This window comes from Amia ocellicauda, chromosome 2 (assembly GCF_036373705.1).
Source record: "Amia ocellicauda isolate fAmiCal2 chromosome 2, fAmiCal2.hap1, whole genome shotgun sequence".
Taxonomy (NCBI): domain Eukaryota; kingdom Metazoa; phylum Chordata; class Actinopteri; order Amiiformes; family Amiidae; genus Amia; species Amia ocellicauda.
In genome coordinates, this window is record NC_089851.1 from 727,501 (window position 1) to 741,488 (window position 13,988).

General features: G+C 42.7%; 1 protein-coding gene across 1 annotated transcript in view; it reads right to left on the reverse strand.

The window, feature by feature from the left end:
• Window positions 1–457, reverse strand: part of LOC136760904 (epidermal differentiation-specific protein-like) — a 1,343-nt gene extending 886 nt beyond the window's left edge. The window contains exon 1 of the mRNA XM_066716124.1: window positions 1–457. This exon is cut by the window's left edge and continues 886 nt beyond it. Coding sequence (XP_066572221.1) covers window positions 1–371 — 371 coding nt within the window. The 5' untranslated portion in view covers window positions 372–457.
• Between the last annotated feature and the right edge of the window lie 13,531 nt (window positions 458–13,988).

A 13,988-nucleotide genomic window follows, 5' to 3' on the forward strand; every position in this document is an offset into this window, starting at 1 on the left:
ACTCTGTGGGAGGACGCCACATCATTGAAGGAGCCGTGGCACAGGTTGGTCTCGCAGGTGAGGACGATGCTTCTGCCCCTGTAGTTTGAGTGCTCGTACAGCGTGATCTGAGGGTCTGACAGGTCCTCGGTCACCAGCTGCAGAGAGGAAAAGGTGTCATTCGCTTCCACAGTGGCGTAGTCTCCTTCCTCGAAGATCCATTGGCGACCGCTGAAGTTTGTGTCTGCGTACAGCACCCAGGGCTGCCCGATCACCTTCAGGGAGGAGATGCAGTCATTAAAGTTAGAGTCTACTAGGTTGGCGACATCAGAGGTGAACTCTTTGCTGATCCCCTGGAAATCATTATGCTCATAGATGATGATCTTGCTCATGGTGTCTGCGGGAGGCTGTGTCTGAGAGGACTGTGTGTGAGGATTGCGCAGGGGGAGCTGAGAGAGTCTGTGAGTTGAGAAAGGAACCCAAGCTGTTTATATAGCAGCACTGCCTGGGGATGGGGTGGGGGATTTTGGCAATGTCATGTTATTGCTGGTCTGAACAAGTTTAGTCAGTTTCCTTGAGTTTAATTAACAAAACCAAAAAAATGCGTTAGTGATAACAATCTTTTTTTTCCTGTTGATTTAGTGATAACAATCATTCGTTTCTATTGAGTTTTATGTAACACTTCTGACTCTCTGGTTTCTCAGTTTCGGCTACATACTTAAAAGAATGAATCAGGGCACTCTTGTGCTAGTGTGGCCTCTTTTATTCTGTAAATAATAATATAAATGTTTATAAAACTTTATAGCCACGCACACAATAGTGGCAATGCAGTCACCCTGATATTTTATCTGTAATGATTAGACAATATGGGCGGCACAGTTGCGTGGTGGTTAGCACTGCAGCCTCACAGCTCCTGGGGGTGAGGTTTGAGTCTCAGCTCAGGGTGCCTGTCTGTGTGGAGTTTGCATGTTTCCCTGAGTCTCCATGGGTTTCCACCAGGCACTCCGGTTTCGTCCCACTGTCCAAAGACATGTGAGTTAGGTTAATTGGCTATGCTAAATTGCTGTGTGTGTTGCCCAATGATGGACTGGTGTCCTGTCCTGGGTGTAGTCCTGCCAGGATCAGCTCCGGCTTCCCTTCACCAGCCTAAGCAGTTTCGAAAAATGGATGGATTAGACGATATCTTTTAGAATCACAAATAATAAATGATCCAGTAACATTTCTGTCAACATTTCAACATATTCATACATTTCAATAATCCCAACCAAAATCGAATCAATATATCTCTATTAGAAACATAAGAAACATAAGAAAGTTTACAATCGAGAGGAGGCCATTTGCCCCATCATGCTCGTTTGGTGTCCATTAATATCTAAGTGATCAAGGATCCTATCCAGTCTATTTTTAAATGTTCCCAAATTTTCAGCTTCAACCACATCGCAGGGTAGTTTGTTCAGATTGTGATGACTTTCTGTGTGAAATTGATTCCAGTAGAACATATTCTTATTAAACCAATCTTGCAAACCTTTTCAATAATAACCTTTTCTTTTTACTGCGTTTAACATATTTAAATCATATCATCTTAGCATTCCCCTTTTAGTCAATAATAATAGAATAAACACAATCAATAGGTTATATTCATAACCCCGATTCTCTGAAAAAGAAAGACAGCCATTACTGAATGGGAAGAGCCTTCTGACCTGCCAGTCAGTGAAAACATGTACCAGAGCTGCCCAATAGGGGCACTGCTGGCAGGAGGAAGATCCGCCCCTGATGTCTGTTTAAAAATCTCCTCCTGACGCAGCTCCCTGCCATTTCTTCATCAGGAAGGTCGTCTGGCCCAGCGACGCCTGAAGAGTAATGGCTGTTTTTCTTTTTCAGGGAACCGGGGTTATGATAATAATGTATTGCTCCCTTTCAAATTGAAAGACAGCCATTACCAAATGGGAAGACTATACCAGAGCTGTCGCGAGTCCTGACACCTGACTAAGCCTAAACCCACAATGACAAGGATAGCAGAGCCTCACGGCGCCTGAGGGCTAGCAGTTTGAAGTACCTGGGTGCCTAAGCTTGGAAGCAGCCAGTCCACCACGTTGAGGCGGTAGAACCTCATGAAGGTCTGTTGACCAGACCAGGTCGCAGCATTACACAAGTCTTCAAGTGTGGCACTGTGAAATAAAGCCCACGACGTGGCCTGTACCCTTGTTGAGTGTGCTGAAATGTGTTCAGGCATATAGATTGCATCCACCACCCAGTGCACCAGTATATGAAACCACCCTCCCTCTGGTGGTGGAACCGTAGCAGACAAGCAGCTGGTCGGATTTGCGTCTCTGCGCAGTCCTCTGCATATAGCACCTCAAAGCCTGGACAGGGCAGAGTGTGTGTAGTCTGCGGTCCTCATCCAATCCGTGTGGAGGGGGATGGAAAGACTCCAGGACAATTGATTGGTTTATGTGGAACACCGACAGGAGCTTTTGTAGGAAGGCCAGGTTCGTTCTCAGAGTGACACTGTCATTGTTTCCCAAGAAGATCAGACAGGCTTTATCTACAGACAAGGTGTGAATTTCATGAATTCTCCTTGCCGACGTTATCGAGCGGAGCTCTGTTGTGGAGATGGGCTCAAAGGGAGCACCGCTCAGTCCTTTCAGCACTAATTCCAAGTCCCAGGCTGGAATTGTGTCCTTTATCGGTGGTCTCAAACATCTCACACCTTTTAGAAACTGGATTGCCAGGAAATGGGGTTTGTACAGACGGTGCAGAGCGATGACAGGCCGACACAGCGGTGTAGTTGCCCGGATTAGAGAGGTTGCGCCGGATATGAAATGGACACACTGCAGCATCCACTGCAAAGCACTGGCAGTCAAGAAGAAGTCTGAGGATTTAAAATCTGTGCTAGACTCTGCTGTCAAAGTAGTGAATTTTATCAAAGCCCGACCAATGAATTAACGTCTGTTCAGTGTGCTTTGTAATGAAATGGGCAGTGCACTTGTGCAGCTTTTGCTCCATACTGAAGTGAGATGGTTATCAAGGGGCAGAGGCTCACGGGGGTCTTTGAACTGCACTCTGAGGTACAGATGTTTCTGCATGACCAGAAATCTCCTTTGGCAAGTCTATTTGATGATCCAGTATGGCTGGCACAATTAGCCTACCTGGCTGATATATTATCACGTTTGAATGAGCTGATTATGGGACTGCAGGGGCTCTCTTTAACAATTTTTGATGTGTCTGACAAGATTACTGCTATGAAGTAAAAGCTGCAGCTTTTTGTTAATAAAATCAAGGCAGGCAATGTCTCTGCTTTCCCAACTCTGGAGAACCATCTGCACACATATGGTGTGGCACTTGATGCTGCAGTTTGTGATGTGATTGTTGCGCACCTTTTGTCATTGGAAGAACAGTTCTCAGAGTATTTTCCAGTAGAGGCCACACCACAGTGGATCAGGAACCCCTTTACTGTTGATGTCATGGGAATACCCGAGGATCTGTCCTGTGCAGTAGAAGTTGCTTGAGTTAACATCTGATGATACTTTGATGTCAGAATTTAAACAACTGTCACTGTTGAACTGGATCCAAAGACAGAGTGACTGACCAGCCCTCTCAAGGATGTGGTGCGGTTTGTGATGCCTTTTGCTACTACCTATCTTTGCAAGAAACATTTCTCTGCACTCACTGCAATCAAGACAAAGTATCGCAACAAAATGAATGCTGAGCCAGATCTGCGTTTGAAGCTCACTGCCCTCGTCCCTGACATTGTAAGGCTTTCCTGATAGATAGAAACGTGCCGCTCCCTGCAAACCCCCCCGCGGTGCTGAGAGCAGGACGTGCTGCTTGCGAAGCCCCTCCACTGCAGTGTGATCCTGTCAGGGCATCAGTGGAACGACTGTGTAAACTGTTTTGGTGAAGCAAATTCTTAATAAAACTTTCAAATAGTCGACTGTGACGGTTTGGTCTTTATAACTCACCCTATTTTATGGTTATGTTATTTATTTATCGGTTTTCTCTATTTCTAGCCAATCTCTCTTTTTCTGTGCCTGATTGTTTTGTGTTAACCCTATCTCACTACAGACCTGCTGGATTCACGCATGATCCGGTGTGACTCTAGTGTGACTGTGTCTCCCTGCGCTTGTCTTTCGCTGTCGTCTCTAAGGTTGCTGCTCCTTCTGGCCTCTGTCTGTATTCTGTTTATGTGCTGATAGGTTGGTCTCACTCCCTGAGATGCTGAGATAGGAGATTATTTAACTAGAAAAAGTCTAATAGACATATACTTAATTATTTATACATCTTTAATATGTCTAAAGATACTTTAGTATTCTTTAATTGATTTTTTCTTAACATCATGGGGTGCATTCTTTATTTCTGTAAGAAAGTTACAGGTTAAAGTTAAAGGCTTCTGTTTGACCTTGGATAGTTATCTAACTAACAAAGAGAGCTGTGCTCATTTAAATGTCTTTTATATTATGTATTTCTTAAGTTAAATAAGTATGCTCAGTCTCATTTACTTACTGTCCGGGGGAAAATGTTTAAAATTGTGTTTTCGTTCTTTATGTCTGTTAGAATGGTACTCGTTAGTTGTAATGAAGGCTGTTCAAACGTCTTACTGTCAATACAACCAAGACCAGTAAGGTCTTCAGACTGCACCCCCAAGCTATTGTAATGTGTAAATTATATACATATGCATACACACATAGGTTTGTGTTTAAAAGGTATTGAGTGTATTTACTTAATCTTATTGCATGAATAGATTACTTTAGATATTTACTGAAAAGAATACAATGTTTTGTATTACTATATATTATTATAAACTCTGCTTTTATTGAATTTTATTGAAATTTCCCAGTTTCTACATATTGTGGGGGAAAAATATAGAAATCCTATCCTGCCTTTGTCCTCTGTGTGCTGTTACTCCTATCTTGGTTATCAGTGGTTCACATTCCTTTCTTGCAACGTATTATCTGCAAATTGCCTTCCAATGCAACTGGCAATGTAGAGGTTAATGATTATTATTCATGAGTATTGATTATAATATTGATGAGATCGGAAGGTTTAGTTTAGAATGCCAATTAAATCACTGATAGTTATTAGAAATGACCATTCAGACACTGATCATAATATGTTAAAGCCCCTTGGGGGTATGTTCCAGAGGTGGTATAAAAGCTTTGTTCTATCTAAAAAAAAAAAAAAAAAAAAAAAAAACAGTGTCCTGCTGGCCTAAAACTCTTTGAGTTCTGTGTTGTGCTGTTCCTCCCGTGCACGTAATAAATTCTGATTAGAACTTTCTTCCACCACAATATATACAGTATTCTATGTTTCTTGTATAACATATATATTCTATGATTCTTATAGATTTAAGCATTTCATAAGTTAAGTAATGTTACATTTAATTTACATCACATGGTGATATACACACATGAATACCTTTAAAACTTAATAATTGTATTTACATTTTCTTTAAATAATATGTTTGATATATTCAGCAATGCAGGAAAATATTTGTCTTGGGTAGGTGTAGTATTTACTGAGATGATGCTGATTGCTGAAAGTTTCAGTTTACATTTTCTGTATTACATTTAATTAAGTTTTGTACATATTTGCACAAATTTCTCTCTCACACACACACTGCCACATACAATACAATAGCAATGAAACTATGGAAACCCCCAAGGTACATACCTGGCCAGCCCCGATATACAACACAAAGAAGTAAAGCTGGATTACAATGACAGACACACAGACAGGAATAAAGCTACATAATAAGCTGCAAAAATAAGCTTGACAGGACCGGTCAAATCAAACACACTCTCTCCATGTCACTTCCTGCCTGTCTCCCTGAGTATGTGCATGTGTGTGTGTGTCTGGTTAGAAGAAGTCCTGCATGAATCTGTGATGGAAACTCTTCAGGCGTCTCAGCATTTCCTCCAGGGAGTCTGTGGGCATCAGGATGCACAGCCTGGGGAGACACAGCGCAGAGAGCCCTTAGGGCCGGAGCAGCACTCACACACACCACAGAGAGCCCTTAGAGCCGGAGCAGCACACAGACTGAAACAGCCAGTGCCTGGGACACTGCAGTGCTCAGAGAATGGAGAACAGAGGACTACAGTAGGGTTTCCAATCCAGTCTTCAGGGACATGAAGTGGTCACAACAGGCACCTTCGTGTCTATACTATAGCAAAGGCCAGGGTGTAACCAAAGGGTCATGGGATCAAATTCTGGTTGAGTCCCTGCTGCTGTACCCCAAAATTCTGGGTGAGACCCTTGAGCAAGGTAACTTTCCCAAATTGATCCAATAATAACTAGCTTGCAATATAAAAAGCCAAAAAGAATTTGGATGACAGTGCGGCTGTGACTGGCTGTAGTGCAGCTGTGACTGTGGCTGTGACTATGAGGCATATGAAATGCACCCTGCTGGTGTCGCCCCACTCTGAGGCTCCTGTGGGGCTGTACCTGAGGTGGTAGGTGCCATCCCTCTGGCCCAGGTCACAGCCAGGTCCTGCACACACTCCCTCCTCCTCCAGCAGCCGCATGCAGTAGAGCAGGTCAGGCTCCAGCCCCAGCGCCTGGGCACAGAAAGCCAACAACAGTCACTCACACCTCCACTCCTATCAATGGCACAAGTGTGAGTGTGTGCACCCCGGTTCCAGTACCCGATGGTACGACCCGATGCCCTGGCCTGCTCTTCCCAGAGCTCACCTTGGCCTGTTCCACGGCTTGGTGGGGGAGGTGCAGTCGGAGGAAGATTGTGATGCCGCCCTGGGGGGGCTGATAGCTGACCCCGGGGAGGCCGTCCGCTGTCTCCTGCACTCTGCGGACATTGTGGGCCAGCGTGTCCAAACTGGCCTGGCGCTCCTGCAGACAGGAGAGAGGCTCTGTCAGGGGCAGGGATATAGCAAAGCTTGAAATATATATGGAGATGTTAATTTCAAAATTTTCAATCTATTAGTATGTTTACATACTACAATATATTTAAAATATATATTTCTGTCATAAATATTTTTACCAAATATTAAAATAATAGATATATTTCATAGGTGGTGGGGGGCTCATTCAGCAAAGTTTCTATCAGTCATCTGACAGTTTCTCCCACGCATGTCTGTGTGGTGCCGTGTCTGTGCCATGTCTGTGCCGTGCCTGCCTGTATCGTGCCATGCCATGTCTGTGTGGTGCCATGTCTATACATGTCAATGTTACAGGTGAGGTCTGCAAGGGCAGCGACAGGTTGTGGCTGCAGTGCTGATGATGACCTGGCCGGGCAGCTGGGTGCAGGGGGACCTCACCGCTCTGAAGGTGGTGTAGGAGGCGTGGTGTAGGAGGTTGCGGGGGGGCAGCCATGATATCCAGGGCGATCTGGCCGATGATGGGAGCACAGCCCTCTTTGGCCACTATACTGGAGATGTGCTTCTTCACTTGGGGGTCAAGGTTCATGAACTCCACGTAGCCACAGTGCAGCCCACTCCTGCAGAGGTCAGGGTCATATATATATATATTGTAACGTTAAGTGTGGGGGTGTATTCTGATAAGAGCATTTTAGCTCTGAGCTGAAGCACTGATCTAAAGAAGACCTCTCCCCCCAAAGTTATCAGATTTCCTTAACTCATCAGCGGGTGAACTGGTTTACATCAAAGTGACAGTCTTGGGTGGATGGCACCAAGAATGGGCCAAATAGCTTGGAATCCCTGCTGTGAGATGTCTGGGGAAGGGGGCCCGTAGGTAATAAAAACTCTTTGAAATGGACGAGAGCTGAAATCCCGACACAGAGCTACGAACCCGGGCCAACCGGCATTTCCAAAAGATGGCATGGATTGACATCAGTCATAAATCAAGCCCCCCTCCAATAGGACACAGAAGAGTTAAACTGGGAGAAGGAGATTGAGCTGTACGAAGAATTATTTTAAAGGACTTTATTAAATAAAGAACTTTACAGACTGCGCTGCCCGCCTGTGCCCACCTGATCAGTGGAGTTTTACAGCTGGACAATTGACTAAGTCGACTGAATACGAAAGTGTCAGTCATTTAAATAGCTATTGAGTCATAAGAAACTTGACTTGATAAGTTTAACAGTTTGGAGTTCATGATTCATGACATTTGAGAAATCAATTAGAAATGTTAATCTGTGATTCATAACTCTAGAATGTGTAATATCATCGACTGAAGTCAAGTCGACTGAATACGAAAGTGTCAGTCATTTAAATAGCTATTTGAGTCTTAAGAAACTTGACCCTTGGAACAAACAGGGCCCTGCTTTCCTCAAAGACTTTGTCTTCAAGTAACTGTGGTGGAAACCCTGCTTGCCAAGAAGATTTTGTGCACAACCTTGGAGCCTTCAAACCAGTGGAAAATCTGTTTGGAAAAGACTCTACATTCGCGAAACCCCAACTTCCAGGTGCATCGACTGAGTGGAAGTTCTTGGACAAAGCCGAACCGGACTGCCTTTGTTCCAAACCACACGGACCTCGTGCCGTGTGCTGTTATCTGAGCCCGAAGACAGAGAGGCCTCTCTGCGACGAAGTTCAGATAAGTTTAACAGTTTGGAGTTCATGATTCATGACATTTGAGAAATCAATTAGAAATGTTATTCTGTGATTCATAACTCTAGAATGTGTAATATCATTTAGTTTTCTTAAATATAAATGTGTGTTGCATTAAACTGTTTTGTTGACAATTTTAGAAATAAAATCTGTCAACGCCGAGAAATATCTTCTCATTCCTGTTTAACTGTTTAGTCTGAAATTCACACAAATTAATAGACATTAGATTATTGGTGGCCCTGCCTATCCTTAATCATTGAATAATAATCAGTTAAGGGAAATTGTGGTAACAAGTAATGATAGGATCTTTCTCGGCACCTAAACGTAGATGAGACTGATATATATATAACGAGAAGTTACCTGACATAAATACTAACCTGCGTAGTTATTTGATGTCTGACTAATAATACTAACGAGAGACTCACCTTCGTCTTACTAACCGGTATTGTAGTCAATGTGTTTATAACCTTTTTTGTTTAACGATTTGTGTTATCTTATGCGATCCCATGGTCTTTGATTTGGTCACGGAAGTGATTTGTCTTTGATTTGTTGATCTAGAGTTGAATTTTAATTAGTTATTCCCTTTTGTATAATTAGTGTAGTGCTACATTTAGTCTTTGTTTTGAATAAATTTGACAATTTATATCTTTGGAATTGGTGTCTGTGTCCAATTATTACGGAAATTGAGTTCTACAAGATTTCAGGATTCGTGATAAGGTGATACTATAAATTCACTTCTTTAATTGAAATGTATAAGTGTACCTTACGCTACTATATATATATATATATATATATATATATAAACAATGAAAGAATAGTATGTGTTCAGAGAAATGTTAAAAAAATCCACATTCATCCATGTGATGGATGTATTGTAAAATTGCAAGTGTCTGTATGTTTGTTTATTTAAATATGATTGATATGTAAATACAGTGGCTTCTGTGGTGGTGCTGGTGCTCCAGAAGTATTGCCCAAATACATTTTTTTTATATATATATATATATATATATATATATATATATATATATATACACTCACCTAAAGGATTATTAGGAACACCTGTTCAATTTCTCATTAATGCAATTATCTAACCAACCAATCACATGGCAGTTGCTTCAATGCATTTAGGGGTGTGGTCCTGGTCAAGACAATCTCCTGAACTCCAAACTGAATGTCTGAATGGGAAAGAAAGGTGATTTAAGCAATTTTGAGCGTGGCATGGTTGTTGGTGCCAGACGGGCCGGTCTGAGTATTTCACAATCTGCTCAGTTACTGGGATTTTCACGCACAACCATTTCTAGGGTTTACAAAGAATGGTGTGAAAAGGGAAAAACATCCAGTATGCGGCAGTCCTGTGGGCGAAAATGCCTTGTTGATGCTAGAGGTCAGAGGAGAATGGGCCGACTGATTCAAGCTGATAGAAGAGCAACTTTGACTGAAATAACCACTCGTTACAACCGAGGTATGCAGCAAAGCATTTGTGAAGCCACAACACGTACAACCTTGAGGCGGATGGGCTACAACAGCAGAAGACCCCACCGGGTACCACTCATCTCCACTACAAATAGGAAAAAGAGGCTACAATTTGCACAAGCTCACCAAAAATGGACAGTTGAAGACTGGAAAAATGTTGCCTGGTCTGATGAGTCTCGATTTCTGTTGAGACATTCAGATGGTCGAGTCAGAATTTGGCGTAAACAGAATGAGAACATGGATCCATCATGCCTTGTTACCACTGTGCAGGCTGGTGGTGGTGGTGTAATGGTGTGGGGGATGTTTACTTGGCACACTTTAGGCCCCTTAGTGCCAATTGGGCATCGTTTAAATGCCACGGCCTACCTGAGCATTGTTTCTGACCATGTCCATCCCTTTATGACCACCATGTACCCATCCTCTGATGGCTACTTACAGCAGGATAATGCACCATGTCACAAAGGTCGAATCATTTCAAATTGGTTTCTTGAACATGACAATGAGTTCACTGTACTAAACTGGCCCCCACAGTCACCAGATCTCAACCCAATAGAGCATCTTTGGGATGTGGTGGAACGGGAGCTTCGTGCCCTGGTGAGTGTATATAGAATAAGAGACCACTTAACATTGATTTCTGAACTTGGAGTGGTGTCTTATTTTTTTACATTCATATATATATGTCTTCCCTCTAAAGCTGTATAATATTTAGCATATTTAGCAAACAATTTACTTTAAAGCAGGTTTTCACACATCAAACACCCCCATAAGAAATAAAAGAGCTGGACCTGGGAGATTACCAAGAAAGGCAAGAGGACTGTAGCTGATATGATTACAAGCTGACAAATGTAAGTGGAACTTTTAATTTTAACTATGTTCAAGAGAATTGTGATTTAATATGCATATACTTATAATACATGTAACGTGAATTTAAAAGTTTGTGGGTAAATGACTGCTATTTTATATTCCCCTCATTGATTTGCTTCTTGTGTTAGGTTTGTTGTGTTAGCTTGCATAGATTAAACAGGTGATGGATTTGTGTACATCTTGCTTATCATTTTGATAGTTTGTATTTAATAGTTAAAATAAATTATGCAGAGGAAAGTGATTTTGCTATGAGTTCCCAGAATAAGCACAGATACATAGAAATTGTATATATTTAACTTTAAACACATTAGTTGTTTGCCTAATTTCTACAGAGATGCACTTCTGTGTACATATTGCAGCTGTGGTGTCCTTGCGCATGTGCGGTGGCGCTGTTGCTTTAAGAGGAGAGTTCAGGGAATTTCCCTCCGTTACGCTTCACTGGAAACTTCACTGACTCTTGTCTTTATTTAGTTTCTCATGTTAAATATTGCTAATTCCTTAAAGTAACGATTAATATTGTATATACACAGATCAGCCATAGCATTATGACCACTGACAGGTGAGGTGAATAACACTGATAATCTTGTTATCATGGCACTTGTCAGTGGGTGGGATATATTAGGCAGCAAGTGAACATTTTGTCCTCAAAGTTGATGTGTTTGAAGCAGGAAAAATGGGCAGCATAAGGATCTGAGCGACTTTGACAAGGGCTAAACTGTGATGGCTAGATGACGGGGTCAGAACATCTCCAAAACTGCAGCTCTTGTGGGGTGTTCCTGGTCTGTAGTGATCAGTACCTATCAAAAGTGGACCAAGGAAGGAAAAGCGGTGAACCGGTGACAGGGTCATGGGCGGCCAAGGTTCATTGATGCACGTGGGGAGCGAAGGCTGGCCCGTGTGGTCCGATCCAACAGACGAGCTACTGTAGCTCAAATTGCTGAAAAAGTGAATGCTGGTTCTGATAGAAAGGTGTCAGAACACACAGTGCATCGCAGTTTGTTGCGTATAGGGCTGCCTAGCCGCAGACCAGTCAGGGTGCCCATGCTGACCCCTGTCCACTGCCAAAAGCGCCTACAATGGGCACGTGAGCATCAGAACTGGACCACGGAGCAATGGAAGAAGGTGCCCTGGTCTGATGACTCATGAGTTCAAGGTGTTGACTTGGCCTCCAAATTCCCCAGATCTCAATCCAATCGAGCATCTGTGGGATGTGCTGGACAAACAAGTCCGATCCATGGAGGCCCCACCTCACAACTTACAGGACTTAAAGGATCTGCTGCTAACGTCTTGGTGCCAGATACCACAGCACACCTTCAGAGCTCTAGTGGAGTCCATGCCTCGACGGGTCAGGGCTGTTTTGGTGGCAAAAGGAGGACCTACACAATATAGACAGGTCGTCATAATGTTATGGCTGATTAGTGTATATAAAAGTAGATCAATGACGTTCATCATATTTGATGGATAAATGCGGATATTTATTTTTTAAGCTTTCATAGTGGGAAGGCTCAGGCCCTGGTTGTTTTAAGCCACACATCGTTTATAATTTAATATATAACATTAATATTGCTTAAACTAAGAACTATTTATGTTGTGTTTAATATGATGAGTTCTATCATTTACTTCTGATTTTGTGGAGTTTTGTTTGTTTTTCCTTTCTTTCTATGGCTATGAGTGATGAGTGTCTGAGCAGGACTGTATTGAATGTGAAGTAACTACTCAATACGAGTGGATTGTATGCAAATGGAAAACTCTCACCGGCGAAAACTCCGTCCGCCACCCCCCACCCCCACCCCCGCTCTCACGGGAGAAAATACCAACACAGTCAGGAATTATTTTGCCTGGGGCCCCCACATACCCTAGAATCACCACTGATGACATGACAACACTGCACTGCACTGCACTGCTCATGTAAAGCTCCCTCGGGTCAGGAATGGGAGTGACTCGGGGTTGACATAGTGTGGTATAGAGAGGAGGTCAAAGACCACATCTCTCCTGTATATAAGAAACATAAGAAAAACATAAGAAAGTTTGCAAACGAGAGGAGGCCATTTGACCCATTGTGCTTGTATGGTGTCCATTAATAACTGAGTGATCCAAGGATCCAGGGTGAAAAGGTTCAGTTCCTCAGTCTCTCAGTAGGACATTCCCTTCAGACCTGGAATAAGTCTGGTTGCTCTCCTCTGAACTGCCTCTAGAGCAGCGATATCTTTCTTGAAGTGTGGAGCCCAGAACTGTCCACAGTATCCAGATGAGCTCTAACTAGTGCATTGTACAGTCTGAACATCACTGCCCTTGTTCTCAATTCTACAATTTTGACAATATACCCTAGCATTGTGTTTGCCTTTTTTATTGCTTCCCCACATTGTTTGGATGGAGAAAGTGAGGAGTCCACATAGACTCCTAGGTCTTTCTCATGCGATACTTCATCTAGTTCTGTTCCTCCCATAGTGTAATTATAGTGGACATTTTTGTTACCTGCATGTATTACCTTGCACTTGTCCACTTTGAATTTCATCTGCCAGGTGTCGCCCACAACTGAATATTATCTAAGTCCCTCTGACCAACACGCTGTCAATGCCATTTGCTATATTTTGACCAGAATTCCCTCTGCTCATCTATTACACCAATCAGAGCCAGGAGAGCTATAACTAGGGGTGTAAAGTAACAAAGTACAAATACTTCGTTCCTGTACTTAAGTATGTTTTTTCAAGTATTTGTACTTTATTTAAGTATTTATTATTTGTGGCTACTTTTACTCCACTACATTTCCCACAGCCTTCATACAGTAGAAAGGTGGGTTCAATGTGACCATTTAAGTTTGCTTTCAAAGTAGTATGTCCACAACGAAATAAAAAAGTTTCACTGCGCAGCTGCATGAAAATATATCTAACGTTAATAATGGGTATGCAAAATTAATAGTTTAGCAGTACTCACAACTGCATGGAAAAACTGCGACGTGCCGGTGAGTTTTATGAGCTGTGGGAGAAACAAGGCACGGACACCCCGCTCCAAGCATACGGCACAGAGGACTGAGCGTTGATCTGACAGCGCATGCGTACCTGCGTCCGAGCTGCAGTGTAGTGCAGTGTACAGTATTGTTTGCTTTGCAATTGGAAATGCATTGTATTGGCATGGGGGAGTGTTATTGTG